Below are 14689 nucleotides of genomic sequence, written 5' to 3'. Positions count from 1 at the left end.
GTACAGCAAAAGTGGCCCTCAGACTCAAGTAAGACAACCCATGCTGATTCTAAGGTTTATTAGGGTTGTCCCAATACCGTTACTAGTATCAATATCCGGACCGATTCAGAGTATTTGCGGGAGTACTTGTACTCCCACAAATACCCCCGATGCCAGATCCGAAATACCACCCCCCCCCCCGCCGCCGCCGTTACGCCGCATCCTACCGCATCCCCGCTGCTGCCACCGCCGACTGGTTAATACGGGCGGGGAACATCACAGCTTTCATTTCAATAGCTGTAATGATTCGCGCCGCGCTGCGTATAGACACTCCCCCTTGCTCGGGTGAACTGTCCAATCCCGAGCAAGGGGGAGTGTCTATACGCAGCGCGGCACGAATCATTACAGCTATTCAAATGAAAGCGGTGATGTTCCCCGCGCGTATTAACCAGTCGGCGGCAGCGGGGATGCGGCGGGATGCAGGTAAGGGGGACATGGCTGCATATGGGGGACATGGCTGGATATGGGGGGAGACATGGCTGCATATGGGGGGACATGGCTGCATATGGGGGGACATGGCTGCATATGGGGGGGACATGGCTGGATATGGGGGGGACATGGCTGGATATGGGGGGACATGGCTGGATATGGGGGGACATGGCTGGATATGGGGGGGACATGGCTGCATATGGGGGGAGACATGGCTGCATACGGGGGGAGACATGGCTGGATATGGGGGGGACATGGCTGGATATGGGGGGGACATGGCTGCATATGGGGGGAGACATGGCTGCATATGGGGGAGACATGGCTGCATATGGGGGGGGACATGGCTGCATATGGGGGGGACATGGCTGGATATGGGGGGGGGGGACATGGCTGGATATGGGGGGACATGGCTGGATATGGGGGGGACATGGCTGCATGTGTGGGGGGACATGGCTGCATATGGGGGGACATGGCTGCATCTGTGGGGGGACATGGCTGCAATATGTGGGGGGACATGGCTGCATCTGTGGGGGGGACACGGCTGCATATGTGGGGGACATGGCTGCATATGGGGGGGACATGGCTGCATATATGGGGGGGACATGGCTGCATATGGGGGGGACATGGCTGGATATGGGGGGACATGGCTGCATCTGTGGGGGGACATGGCTGCATATATGGGGGGGACATGGCTGGATATGGGGGGGGACATGGCTGCATTATGTGGGGCACATGGCTGCATCTGTGGGGGACATGGCTGCATATGTGGGGGGACATGGCTGCATATATGGGGGGACATGGCTGCATATGTGGGGGACATGGCTGCATATATGGGGGGGACATGGCTGCATATATGGGGGGGACATGGCTGGATATGTGGGGGGGGACATGGCTGGATATGTGGGGGGGGACATGGCTGCATTTGTGGGGGGACATGGCTGCATATGTGGGGGGACATGGCTGGATATGTGGGGGGACATGGCTGCATTTGTGGGGGGACATGGCTGCATTTGGGGACACATTTTAAAAAAAGTATTGGTACTTGTACTCGGTCCTAAAAAAGTGGTATCGGGACAACCCTAGTGTTTATAAAACCTGCAACTTCTATGACAACAGACCCTGGTGCTCGGGGGGTCCTTACTCAAGCACTTCCTGTTATAAGGAGACAACGCTCCTTCCTTGTCTCCCAATTCTGCTCCTGTGTTGTCACCAGTGCCGGGACACGATCATCCAGTGCCCAGGGCAAAGATGCCCTATTGTGCCCCCATCCTTCAATATGTGTGAGCATAAAAGGGGGGGGAGAGAGCACAGCCCGCACCTCCTCCAGACTCTCTCCTCCTCCTATCGCTGGGCTGACAGGAGTAGTGACAGCGGCATCACTACTTCTGTCAGCCCCAGAGCTAAAAAGCGGCAAGGAGAGGTGGAAAGAGCCAGGAGAGGGTGCAGGCCGTGCTCTCTCTCTCCCTTTCCCCTCCTCTTGGGGGGCGCTGCAAGCTTCTTCTGCTATAAGACTGACAGGAGTAGTGACAGCGACATCACAACCTCTGTCAGTCTTATAGTAGAAGGAGCTTGCAGCGCCCCCCAAGAGGAGGAGGAGGGGGAGAGAGAGCACAGCCCGCACCTCCTCCCGGATCTCTCCGTCTCTCCTTGCCGCTTCCAGCACTGGGCTGACAGGAGTAGTGATGCCACTGTCACTACTATTGTCAGACTTATAGTAAAAGGAGCATGCAGCGCCCCCAAAGAGGAGGAGGAGAGAGAGCACAGCCTGCACCTCCTCCCGTATCTCCCCATCTCTCTTTGCCGCTTCCAGCGCTGGGCTGACAGAAGTAGTGATGCCACTGTCACTACTCCTGTCAGCCTTATAGTGAAAGAAGCATGCAGCGCCCCCAAAGTGGAGGAGGAGGGGGAGAGAGAGCACAGCCCGCACCTCCTCCCGGATCTCTCCACCTCTCCTTGCCGCTTTCAGCGCTGGGCGGACAGAAGTAGCGATGCCACTTTCACTACTCCTGTCAGACTTATAGTAAAAGGAGCTTGCAGTGCCCCCCAGGAGGAGGGGGAGAAAGAGCACAGCCCGCACCTCCTCCCAGGCTCTTTCCACCTATCGTTGCCGCTTCCAGCACTGGGTTGACAGAAGTACCGATGTTGCTGTCACTACTCCTGTCAGCCTTATCGTGGAAGGAGCTTGCAGTGCCCCCCAAGAGGAGGAGGAGGGGGAGAGAGAGCACAGCCTGCACCTTCCCCCAGGCTCTTTTCACCTATCGTTGCCGCTTCCAGCGCTGGGCTGACAGAAGTAGTGATGCCGCCTTCACTACTCCTGTCAGCCTTATAGTAGAAAGAGCTTGCAGTGCCCCCAATAGGAGGAGGAGAGGGAGAGAGAGCACAGCCTGCACCTTCCCCCAGCTCTCTCTACCTCTCTTTTCCGCTTCCAGCGCTGGGCTGACAGAAGTAGTGATGCCGCCTTTAGTAGAAGGAGCTTGCAGTGCTCCCCCCCCCCCCAAAGAGGGGGAGGTGGAAATAGAGCACAGCCCGCATCTCCTCCCAGCTCTCTCCACATATACCTTGCCGCAAATAGTGATGTCGCTGTCACTACTCCCATCAGCTTTATAGTAGAAGCAGCTTGCAGTGCCCCCCAAGAGGAGGAGGAGGGGAGAGAGATCACAGCCTGCACCTCCTCCCGATTCTCTCCATCTCTCCTTGCAGCTTCCAGCACTGGGCTGACAGAAGTAGTGATGCCGCTGTCACTACTCCTGTCAGACTTATAGTAAAAGGAGCTTGCAGTGCCCCCAGAAGGAGGGGGAGAGAGAGCACAGCCAGCACCTCCTCTATCTATCGTTGCCGCTTCCAGCACTGGGCTGACAGAAGTAGCAATGCCGCTGTCACTACTCCTGTCAGCCTTATAGTGGAAGGAGCTTGCAGTTCCCCATCCCTACAATCCATGCTGCGCCCAGGGCAGCCGACCCTTCTGCCCCAACCCTTGTCCCGGCCCTGGTTGTCACCCTGTTACAATGGATTCTGATGGGGACAAGTGGCCATTTCAACACACGTGACCCCCCCCCCCCGCCCCCCACTCAGGACTCATTTAGGAAGATTTCAACAAGGGCAACACCTCGGCCTGGCTCAGTATTTACAGAACAGATGCGGGTAAGAATCGGCAACGACCACAACTAATATACCTGATATGCTTTGATTAACAAAACTGGAATTTTTCTCAAAGAGAATGGTGGTGTCAAATTTAAATCCCCCCCCCCGTACCCCCTGCCCCCCCCCCCACCCCATCCATGGTTGGGCCTGAGCCACCCTGACCCCAGCCAATGTGCGACCAACGCCAAAAATGTCACCGGCTGGCCTTGATTGGGCGTGTGATATAATAACGCGGAGCGCTGTCATTTGTCGCCGTCTCCATTGTTTTATGGCGTCCCCGTTCACCAGTTGCGGTCCGGAGGAATTCCGCAGCCTCCAGGCCGGCCCCGGTGAACGCCAATAATTGCCCGTATTACATATTCATGGCACGTGTCATTACCGATAAATCTCACGCCGTGTGACGCCCTCCGTCTGCCTAGTGACTGGGGGTCTGCGCTCCCTTTCTCCAGGAACGTTAACCGCCGATTGACTGGAGGAAGGGAGGGAGGGGGGCAGAGGGGTGTAAGTGGAGGGGAAAGAGGGCAGAGGGGTGTAAGTGCGGGGGAAGGGTAGCAGAGGGGTGTAAGTGGGGGGAAGGGGGCAGAAGGGTGTAAGTGGGGGGGCAGAGGGGTGTAAGTGTGGGGGGAGGGGGGCAGAGGGGTGTAAGTAGGGCGGAGGGGTGTAAGTGGTGGAGGAAAGGGGGTCGGAGGGGTGTAAGTGGGGGAAGGTGGCAGAGGGGTGTAAGTAAGGCGGAGGGGTGTAAGTGGAAGGGGAAGGGGGGCAGAGGGGAGTAAGTGGGGGAGAGGGGTGTAAGTGGGAGGGGAAGGAGGTCGGAGGGGTGTAAGTGGTGGGGGGGAAGGGGGCATAGGGGTGTAAGTGGTGGGAAGAAGGGGGTCAGAGGGGTGTAAGTGGGGGGCAAGGGGGGAAGAGGGGTGTAAGTGGGGGAAGGGGGGCAGAGGGGTGTAAGTGCAGGGGAAGGGTGGCAGAGGGGTGTAAGTGGGAGGGGAAGGGGGGCAGAGGGGGGAAGGGGGGCATAGGGGTGTAAGTAGGGCAGAGGGGTGTAAGTGGTGGGGGAAGGGGGGCAGAGGGGTGTAAGTGGGGGGGAAGGGGGGCATAGGGGTGTAAGTAGGGCGAAGGGGTGTAAGTGGTGGGGGAAGGGGGTCAGAGGGGTGTAAGTGGGGGGGAAGGGGATCGGAGGGGTGTAAGTGGGGGAAGGGGGGCAGAGGGGTGTAAATGCTGGGGGAAGGGTGGCAGAGGGATGTAAGTGCAGGAGAAGGGTGGCAGAGGGGTGTAACTTGGGGGGGCAGAGGGGTGTAAGTGGGGCAGAGGGGTGTAAGTGGTGGGGGAGGCAGAGGGGTGTAAGTGCGGGAAGGGGGGCAGAGGGGTGTAAGTAAGGTGGAGGGGTGTAAGTGGGAGGGGAAGGGGGGCAAAAGGCTGTAAGTGGGGGGCAGAGGGAGGGAAGGGGGGCAGAGGGGTGTAAGTGGGGGGAGGGGTGGCAGAGGGGTGTAAGTGGGGGGGAAGGGGGGCAGAGGGGTGTAAGTGGGGGGAGGGGTGGCAGAGGGGTGTAAGTAGGGCGGAGGGGTGTAAGTGGTGGGGAGAAGGGGGTCAGAGGGGTGTAAGTGTGGGGAAGGGGGTTGGAGGGGTGTAAGTGGGGTGGAGGGGGGCAGAGGGGTGTAAGTGGTGGGGAGAAGGGGGTAGGAGGGGTGTAAGTGGGGGGAAGGGGGGCAAAGGGGTATAAGTGAGGGGAAGGGGGGCAAAGGGGTATAAGTGAGGGGAAGGGGAGCACAGGGATGTAACTAGGGGGGAAGGGGGGCAGAGGGGTGTAAGTGGGGGGCAGAGGGGTATAAGTGGGAGGGAAGGGGGGCTGAGGGGTGTAAGTGGGGGGAGGGGGGGCAACAGAATTCTGCATTAGATGTCGTTTCCAGTAAATACAATTCTCTGGCAAAAAAAATACAAATGAAAAACAAATCCTATTCTGCCCCCAAATCTGAGATTATCCGCAACGTTTAGCCGCGGCGGCGGCGGCGCCACGAACCCTCAGCGCACGGGAGAGTGGTGTTGCTAGGGGGCTGAGGGGTAGATGGGAGGGACCCAGCCTGGCGCGGGGAGGGTTAACACAGTTGGCGCGGCGGAAGGCTTTGCAAAATGAGATGATGTCCCCCCCACCCCCTTCTTTTTTAATTGCCCCCCCCTTTCCCTTTTTTTTGCCCCCCTCCCCATTTTGGTGCCCCATAAAAGGGTTAAATTGCAGTAATCTCTTGGCGGAGAAGCGCCTGCGGTGCAGAAATGAGCGCGCCAGGTGTGGTGGATGGCAGCAATGTAAGACAGGTGGGGGGTGGACGAGCCCCGCACAGACAGTTACCCCCCCCCCCCCCATAGGGTCACTTACCTCCAGCTGTGCACAGGACAACCACCCAGCAGAGAAGTGCAGCCAGGCTCCTGCCCTCCATGGTCAGAGATCGCTGTGTGGCGGAGGCGGGAGGGGGGTCTGCGGAGAGTCGTCGTGGTGATGGTGGTGGGGGGGTGGAGTGGGGGGGGGTTCAGCCCCAGATGTGCTGTGTGGCCCCTGGGCACCGTGCAGGGACAGGCTGGGGGGACATTGTGTCCTGAGCTGCAGCCTCTTCACTCTGCCTAATGCTTCTGCTGCTGAGGAGGGATGGAGATGGGGGGGGGATGGGGATGAGGGGGGGGAGGGATGGAGAGGAGAGGGGGGGGCAATGGAGCCGCTCTCCTTCCCCCGCCACAATCAATCGCTCTTTAATTATCTGCCCATTAGAGGGGCTCAAGAGAGGCGACTCCCCCCCCCCCATACCACCCTCCCCGAGACCACCGGGGGGTACTGTCCCTGCAGATGGCGCTCACATAGAGGGGAGCGCAGTACAAACAATCAACATCCAAACCTGACCCTGAAATGTCCCGTCTGATACATTGTATTCCCGGCATGGATGGAGTGTCAGCTCCTGGGCCCGGTGTCTCGGTGTGGAGTGTCAGCTCCTGGGCCCGGTGTCTCGGGGTGGAGTGTCAGCTCCTGGGCCCGGTGTCTCGGGGTGGAGTGTCAGCTCCTGGGCCCGGTGTCTCGGGGTGGAGTGTCAGCTCCTGGGCCCGGTGTCTCGGTGTGGATGGAGTGTCAGCTCCTGGGCCCGGTGTCTCGGTGTGGAGTGTCAGCTCCTGGGCCCGGTGTCTCGGGGTGGAGTGTCAGCTCCTGGGCCCGGTGTCTCGGTGTGGATGGAGTGTCAGCTCCTGGGCCCGGTGTCTCGGTGTGGATGGAGTGTCAGCTCCTGGGCCCGGTGTCTCGGTGTGGAGTGTCAGCTCCTGGGCCCGGTGTCTCGGTGTGGAGTGTCAGCTCCTGGGCCCGGTGTCTCGGTGTGGAGTGTCAGCTCCTGGGCCCGGTGTCTCGGTGTGGAGTGTCAGCTCCTGGGCCCGGTGTCTCGGGGTGGAGTGTCAGCTCCTGGGCCCGGTGTCTCGGGGTGGAGTGTCAGCTCCTGGGCCCGGTGTCTCGGGGTGGAGTGTCAGCTCCTGGGCCCGGTGTCTCGGTGGGGAGTGTCAGCTCCTGGGCCCGGTGTCTCGGTGTGGATGGAGTGTCAGCTCCTGGGCCCGGTGTCTCGGGGTGGAGTGTCAGCTCCTGGGCCCGGTGTCTCGGTGTGGAGTGTCAGCTCCTGGGCCCGGTGTCTCGGTGTGGAGTGTCAGCTCCTGGGTCCGGTGTCTCGGTGGGGAGTGTCAGCTCCTGGGCCCGGTGTCTCGGTGTGGAGTGTCAGCTCCTGGGCCCGGTGTCTCGGGGTGGAGTGTCAGCTCCTGGGCCCGGTGTCTCGGTGTGGATGGAGTGTCAGCTCCTGGGCCCGGTGTCTCGGGGTGGAGTGTCAGCTCCTGGGCCCGGTGTCTCGGTGTGAAGTGTCAGCTCCTGGGCCCGGTGTCTCGGTGTGGAGTGTCAGCTCCTGGGCCCGGTGTCTCGGTGTGGAGTGTCAGCTCCTGGGCCCGGTGTCTCGGTGTGGATGGAGTGTCAGCTCCTGGGCCCGGTGTCTCGGTGTGGAGTGTCAGCTCCTGGGCCCGGTGTCTCGGTGTGGAGTGTCAAATCCTGGGCCCGGTGTCTCTGTGTGGAGTGTCAGCTCCTGGGTCCGGTGTCTCGGTGGGGAGTGTCAGCTCCTGGGCCCGGTGTCTCGGTGTGGATGGAGTGTCAGCTCCTGGGCCCGGTGTCTCGGTGTGGAGTGTCAGCTCCTGGGCCCGGTGTCTCGGTGTGGAGTGTCAGCTCCTGGGCCCGGTGTCTCGGTGTGGGGTGTCAGCTCCTGGGCCCGGTGTCTCGGGATGGAGTGTCAGCTCCTGGGCCCGGTGTCTCGGTGGGGGTGGAGTGTCAGCTCCTGGGCCCGGTGTCTCGGTGTGGATGGAGTGTCAGCTCCTGGGCCCGGTGTCTCGGTGTGGATGGAGTGTCAGCTCCTGGGCCCGGTGTCTCGGTGTGGAGTGTCAGCTCCTGGGCCCGGTGTCTCGGTGTGGAGTGTCAGCTCCTGGGCCCGGTGTCTCGGTGTGGAGTGTCAGCTCCTGGGCCCGGTAGGGGTGGAGTGTCAGCTCCTGGGCCCGGTGTCTCGGTGTGGAGTGTCAGCTCCTGGGCCCGGTGTCTCGGTGTGGATGGAGTGTCAGCTCCTGGGCCCGGTGTCTCGGTGTGGAGTGTCAGCTCCTGGGCCCGGTGTCTCGGTGTGGAGTGTCAGCTCCTGGGCCCGGTGTCTCGGTGTGGAGTGTCAGCTCCTGGGCCCGGTGTCTCGGTGTGGAGTGTCAGCTCCTGGGCCCGGTGTCTCGGTGTGGAGTGTCAGCTCCTGGGCCCGGTGTCTCGGTGTGGAGTGTCAGCTCCTGGGCCCGGTGTCTCGGGGTGGAGTGTCAGCTCCTGGGCCCGGTGTCTCGGGGTGGAGTGTCAGCTCCTGGGCCCGGTGTCTCGGGGTGGAGTGTCAGCTCCTGGGCCCGGTGTCTCGGGATGGAGTGTCAGCTCCTGGGCCCGGTGTCTCGGGGTGGAGTGTCAGCTCCTGGGCCCGGTGTCTCGGTGTGGAGTGTCAGCTCCTGGGCCCGGTGTCTCGGTGTGGATGGAGTGTCAGCTCCTGGGCCCGGTGTCTCGGTGTGGAGTGTCAGCTCTTGGGCCCGGTGTCTCGGTGTGGAGTGTCAGCTCCTGGGCCCGGTGTCTCGGTGTGGAGTGTCAGCTCCTGGGCCCGGTGTCTCGGTGTGGAGTGTCAGCTCCTGGGCCCGGTGTCTCGGTGTGGGGTGTCAGCTCCTGGGCCCGGTGTCTCGGGATGGAGTGTCAGCTCCTGGGCCCGGTGTCTCGGTGGGGGTGGAGTGTCAGCTCCTGGGCCCGGTGTCTCGGTGTGGATGGAGTGTCAGCTCCTGGGCCCGGTGTCTCGGTGTGGATGGAGTGTCAGCTCCTGGGCCCGGTGTCTCGGTGTGGAGTGTCAGCTCCTGGGCCCGGTGTCTCGGTGTGGAGTGTCAGCTCCTGGGCCCGGTAGGGGTGGAGTGTCAGCTCCTGGGCCCGGTGTCTCGGTGTGGAGTGTCAGCTCCTGGGCCCGGTGTCTCGGTGTGGATGGAGTGTCAGCTCCTGGGCCCGGTGTCTCGGTGTGGAGTGTCAGCTCCTGGGCCCGGTGTCTCGGTGTGGAGTGTCAGCTCCTGGGCCCGGTGTCTCGGTGTGGAGTGTCAGCTCCTGGGCCCGGTGTCTCGGTGTGGAGTGTCAGCTCCTGGGCCCGGTTGTCTCGGTGTGGAGTGTCAGCTCCTGGGCCCGGTGTCTCGGTGTGGAGTGTCAGCTCCTGGGCCCGGTGTCTCGGGGTGGAGTGTCAGCTCCTGGGCCCGGTGTCTCGGGGTGGAGTGTCAGCTCCTGGGCCCGGTGTCTCGGGATGGAGTGTCAGCTCCTGGGCCCGGTGTCTCGGGGTGGAGTGTCAGCTCCTGGGCCCGGTGTCTCGGTGTGGAGTGTCAGCTCCTGGGCCCGGTGTCTCGGTGTGGATGGAGTGTCAGCTCCTGGGCCCGGTGTCTCGGTGTGGAGTGTCAGCTCTTGGGCCCGGTGTCTCGGTGTGGAGTGTCAGCTCCTGGGCCCGGTGTCTCGGTGTGGAGTGTCAGCTCCTGGGCCCGGTGTCTCGGTGTGGAGTGTCAGCTCCTGGGCCCGGTGTCTCGGTGTGGATGGAGTGTCAGCTCCTGGGCCCGGTGTCTCGGTGTGGAGTGTCAGCTCCTGGGCTCGGTGTCTCGGTGTGAAGTGTCAGCTCCTGGGCCCGGTGTCTCGGTGGGGATGGAGTGTCAGCTCCTGGGCCCGGTGTCTCGGTGGGGATGGAGTGTCAGCTCCTGGGCCCGGTGTCTCGGTGTGGAGTGTCAGCTCCTGGGTCCGGTGTCTCGGTGTGGAGTGTCAGCTCCTGGGCCCGGTGTCTCGGTGTGGATGGAGTGTCAGCTCCTGGGCCCGGTGTCTCGGTGTGGGTGGAGTGTCAGCTCCTGGGCCCGGTGTCTCGGTGTGGATGGAGTGTCAGCTCCTGGGCCCGGTGTCTCGGTGTGGGTGGAGTGTCAGCTCCTGGGCCCGGTGTCTCGGGATGGAGTGTCAGCTCCTGGGCCCGGTGTCTCGGTGTGGATGGAGTGTCAGCTCCTGGGCCCGGTGTCTCGGTGTGGAGTGTCAGCTCCTGGGCCCGGTGTCTCGGTGGGGATGGAGTGTCAGCTCCTGGGCCTGGTGTCTCGGTGGGGATGGAGTGTCAGCTCCTGGGCCTGGTGTCTCGGGGTGGAGTGTCAGCTCCTGGGCCCGGTGTCTCGGTGTGGAGTGTCAGCTCCTGGGCCCGGTGTCTCGGTGTGGAGTGTCAGCTCCTGGGCCCGGTGTCTCGGTGTGGAGTGTCAGCTCCTGGGCCCGGTAGGGGTGGAGTGTCAGCTCCTGGGCCCGGTGTCTCTGGGTGGAGTGTCAGCTCCTGGGCCCGGTGTCTCGGTGTGGAGTGTCAGCTCCTGGGCCCGGTGTCTCGGGGTGGAGTGTCAGCTCCTGGGCCCGGTGTCTCGGTGTGGATGGAGTGTCAGCTCCTGGGCCCGGTGTCTCGGTGTGGAGTGTCAGCTCCTGGGCCCGGTGTCTCGGTGTGGAGTGTCAGCTCCTGGGCCCGGTGTCTCGGTGGGGATGGAGTGTCAGCTCCTGGGCCCGGTGTCTCGGGATGGAGTGTCAGCTCCTGGGCCCGGTGTCTCGGTGTGGAGTGTCAGCTCCTGGGCCCGGTGTCTCGGTGTGAAGTGTCAGCTCCTGGGCCCGGTGTCTCGGGATGGAGTGTCAGCTCCTGGGCCCGGTGTCTCGGTGTGGAGTGTCAGCTCCTGGGCCCGGTGTCTCGGTGTGGAGTGTCAGCTCCTGGGCCCGGTGTCTCGGTGTGGAGTGTCAGCTCCTGGGCCCGGTGTCTCGGTGTGGATGGAGTGTCAGCTCCTGGGCCCGGTGTCTCGGGGTGAAGTGTCAGCTCCTGGGCCCGGTGTCTCGGTGTGGAGTGTCAGCTCCTGGGTCCGGTGTCTCGGTGTGGAGTGTCAGCTCCTGGGCCCGGTAGGGGTGGAGTGTCAGCTCCTGGGCCCGGTGTCTCGGGGTGGAGTGTCAGCTCCTGGGCCCGGTGTCTCGGGATGGAGTGTCAGCTCCTGGGCCCGGTGTCTCGGGATGGAGTGTCAGCTCCTGGGCCCGGTGTCTCGGTGTGGAGTGTCAGCTCCTGGGCCCGGTGTCTCGGTGTGGAGTGTCAGCTCCTGGGCCCGGTGTCTCGGTGTGGAGTGTCAGCTCCTGGGCCCGGTGTCTCGGTGTGGAGTGTCAGCTCCTGGGCCCGGTGTCTCGGTGTGGAGTGTCAGCTCCTGGGCCCGGTGTCTCGGTGTGGAGTGTCAGCTCCTGGGCCCGGTGTCTCGGGGTGGAGTGTCAGCTCCTGGGCCCGGTGTCTCGGGGTGGAGTGTCAGCTCCTGGGCCCGGTGTCTCGGTGTGGAGTGTCAGCTCCTGGGCCCGGTGTCTCGGTGTGGAGTGTCAGCTCCTGGGCCCGGTGTCTCGGGGTGGAGTGTCAGCTCCTGGGCCCGGTGTCTCGGTGTGGAGTGTCAGCTCCTGGGCCCGGTGTCTCGGTGTGGAGTGTCAGCTCCTGGGCCCGGTGTCTCGGTGTGGAGTGTCAGCTCCTGGGCCCGGTGTCTCGGTGTGGAGTGTCAGCTCCTGGGCCCGGTGTCTCGGTGTGGCGTGTCAGCTCCTGGGCCCGGTGTCTCGGTGTGGAGTGTCAGCTCCTGGGCCCGGTGTCTCGGTGTGGAGTGTCAGCTCCTGGGCCCGGTGTCTCGGTGGGTGTGGAATGTCAGCTCCTGGGCCCGGTGTCTCGGTGGGGATGGAGTGTCAGCTCCTGGGCCCGGTGTCTCGGTGTGGAGTGTCAGCTCCTGGGCCCGGTGTCTCGGGATGGAGTGTCAGCTCCTGGGCCCGGTGTCTCGGTGTGGAGTTTCAGCTCCTGGGTCCGGTGTCTCGGTGTGGAGTGTCAGCTCCTGGGCCCTGTGTCTCGGTGTGGATGAAGTGTCAGCTCCTGGGCCCGGTGTCTCGGTGTGGAGTGTCAGCTCCTGGGCCCGGTGTCTCGGTGTGGAGTGTCAGCTCCTGGGTCCGGTGTCTCGGGGTGGAGTGTCAGCTCCTGGGCCCGGTGTCTCGGTGTGGAGTGTCAGCTCCTGGGCCCGGTGTCTCGGTGTGTGGATGGAGTGTCAGCTCCTGGGCCCGGTGTCTCGTTGTGGAGTGTCAGCTCCTGGGCCGGTGTCTCGGTGTGGAGTGTCAGCTCCTGGGCCCGGTGTCTCTGTGTGGAGTGTCAGCTCCTGGGCCCGTGTCTCGGTGTGGAGTGTCAGCTCCTGGGCCCGGTGTCTCTGTGTGGAGTGTCAGCTCCTGGGCCCGGTGTCTCGGTGTGGAGTGTCAGCTCCTGGGCCTAATGTCTCGGTGTGGAGTGTCAGCTCCTGGGCCCGGTGTCTCGGTGTGGATGGAGTGTCAGCTCCTGGGCCCGGTGTCTCGGTGTGGAGTGTCAGCTCCTGGGCCCGGTGTCTCGGGGTGGAGTGTCAGCTCCTGGGCCCGGTGTCTCGGTGGGGATGGAGTGTCAGCTCCTGGGCCCGGTGTCTCGGTGTGGAGTGTCAGCTCCTGGGCCCGGTGTCTCGGTGTGGAGTGTCAGCTCCTGGGCCCGGTGTCTCGGTGTGGACTGTCAGCTCCTGGGCCCGGTGTCTCGGTGGGGATGGAGTGTCAGCTCCTGGGCCCGGTGTCTCGGTGTGGAGTGTCAGCTCCTGGGCCCGGTGTCTCGGTGTGGACTGTCAGCTCCTGGGCTCGGTGTCTCGGTGTGGATGGAGTGTCAGCTCCTGGGCCCGGTGTCTCGGTGTGGAGTGTCAGCTCCTGGGTCCGGTGTCTCGGTGTGGAGTGTCAGCTCCTGGGCCCGGTGTCTCGGTGTGGATGGAGTGTCAGCTCCTGGGCCCGGTGTCTCGGTGTGGAGTGTCAGCTCCTGGGCCCGGTGGTGGTGGAGTGTCAGCTCCTGGGCCCGGTGTCTCGGTGTGGATGGAGTGTCAGCTCCTGGGCCCGGTGTCTCGGTGTGGAGTGTCAGCTCCTGGGCCCGGTGTCTCGGTGTGGAGTGTCAGCTCCTGGGCCCGGTGTCTCGGTTTGGAGTGTCAGCTCCTGGGCCCGGTGTCTCGGTGTGGAGTGTCAGCTCCTGGGCCCGGTGTCTCGGTGTGGAGTGTCAGCTCCTGGGCCCGGTGTCTCGGTGTGGAGTGTCAGCTCCTGGGCCCGGTGTCTCGGTGTGAATGGAGTGTCAGCTCCTGGGTCCGGTGTCTCGGTGTGGATGGAGTGTCAGCTCCTGGGCCCGGTGTCTCGGTGTGGGGTGTCAGCTCCTGGGCCCGGTGTCTCGGTGTGGGGTGTCAGCTCCTGGGCCCGGTGTCTCGGTGGGGATGGAGTGTCAGCTCCTGGGCCCGGTGTCTCGGTGTGGAGTGTCAGCTCCTGGGCCCGGTGTCTCGGTGTGGGGTGTCAGCTCCTGGGCCCGGTGTCTCGGTGGGGGTGGAGTGTCAGCTCCTGGGCCCGGTGTCTCGGGGTGGAGTGTCAGCTCCTGGGCCCAGTGTCTCGGGGGGAAGAGTGTCAGCTCCTGGGCCCGGTGTCTCGGTGTGGATGGAGTGTAAGCTCCTGGGTCCGGTGTCTCGGTGTGGAGTGTCAGCTCCTGGGCCCGGTGTCTCGGTGGGGAAGGAGTGTCAGCTCCTGGGCCCGGTGTCTCGGTGGGTGTGGAGTGTCAGCTCCTGGGCCCGGTGTCTCGGTGGGGGTGGAGTGTCAGCTCCTGGGCTCGGTGTCTCGGTGTGGAGTGTCAGTTCCTGGGCCCGGTGTCTCGGTGGGGATGGAGTGTCAGCTCCTGGGCCCGGTGTCTCGGTGTGGAGTGTCAGCTCCTGGGCCCGGTGTCTCGGGATGGAGTGTCAGCTCCTGGGCCCGGTGTCTCGGTGTGGAGTGTCAGCTCCTGGGCCCGGTGTCTCGGGATGGAGTGTCAGCTCCTGGGCCCGGTGTCTCGGGATGGAGTGTCAGCTCCTGGGCCCGGTGTCTCGGTGTGGAGTGTCAGCTCCTGGGCCCGGTGTCTCGGTGTGGAGTGTCAGCTCCTGGGCCCGGTGTCTCGGGGTGGAGTGTCAGCTCCTGGGCCCGGTGTCTCGGTGTGGAGTGTCAGCTCCTGGGCCCGGTGTCTCGGTGTGGAGTGTCAGCTCCTGGGCCCGGTGTCTCGGGGTGGAGTGTCAGCTCCTGGGCCCGGTGTCTCGGTGTGGATGGAGTGTCAGCTCCTGGGCCCGGTGTCTCGGTGTGGAGTGTCAGCTCCTGGGCCCGGTGTCTCGGTGTGGAGTGTCAGCTCCTGGGCCCGGTGTCTCGGTGTGGAGTGTCAGTTCCTGGGCCCGGTGTCTCGGTGTGGAGTGTCAGCTCCTGGGTCCGGTGTCTCGGTGTGGAGTGTCAGCTCCTGGGCCCGGTGTCTCGGTGTGGAGTGTCAGCTCCTGGGCCCGGTGTCTCGGGATGGAGTGTCAGCTCCTGGGCCCGGTGTCTCGGTGGGGATGGAGTGTCAGCTCCTGGGCCCGGTGTCTCGGTGTGGAGTGTCAGCTCCTGGGCCCGGTGTCTCGGGGTGGAGTGTCAGCTCCTGGGCCCGGTGTCTCGGTGTGGAGTGTCAGC

At 63.7% G+C, this 14689-nt stretch overlaps 1 protein-coding gene across 5 annotated transcripts in view; it reads right to left on the bottom strand.

Annotated features, from left to right (window-relative positions):
• CSPG5 (chondroitin sulfate proteoglycan 5) overlaps nt 1-6104 on the bottom strand; it is a 104970-nt gene extending 98866 nt beyond the window's left edge. For all 5 annotated transcript variants that reach the window (XM_040355334.1, XM_040355336.1, XM_040355335.1 and 2 more), the window contains exon 1: nt 5978-6104. In XM_040355334.1, coding sequence (XP_040211268.1) covers nt 5978-6038 — 61 coding nt within the window. In that variant the 5' untranslated portion in view covers nt 6039-6104. The remainder of the gene's footprint in view (nt 1-5977) is intronic.
• Nucleotides 6105-14689: the final 8585 nt, after the last annotated feature.

This window comes from Rana temporaria, chromosome 5, assembly GCF_905171775.1.
Source record: "Rana temporaria chromosome 5, aRanTem1.1, whole genome shotgun sequence".
Taxonomy (NCBI): domain Eukaryota; kingdom Metazoa; phylum Chordata; class Amphibia; order Anura; family Ranidae; genus Rana; species Rana temporaria.
Note: the sequence above shows the minus strand (reverse complement) of the source record. Positions and strands in the feature narration are given on the sequence as shown.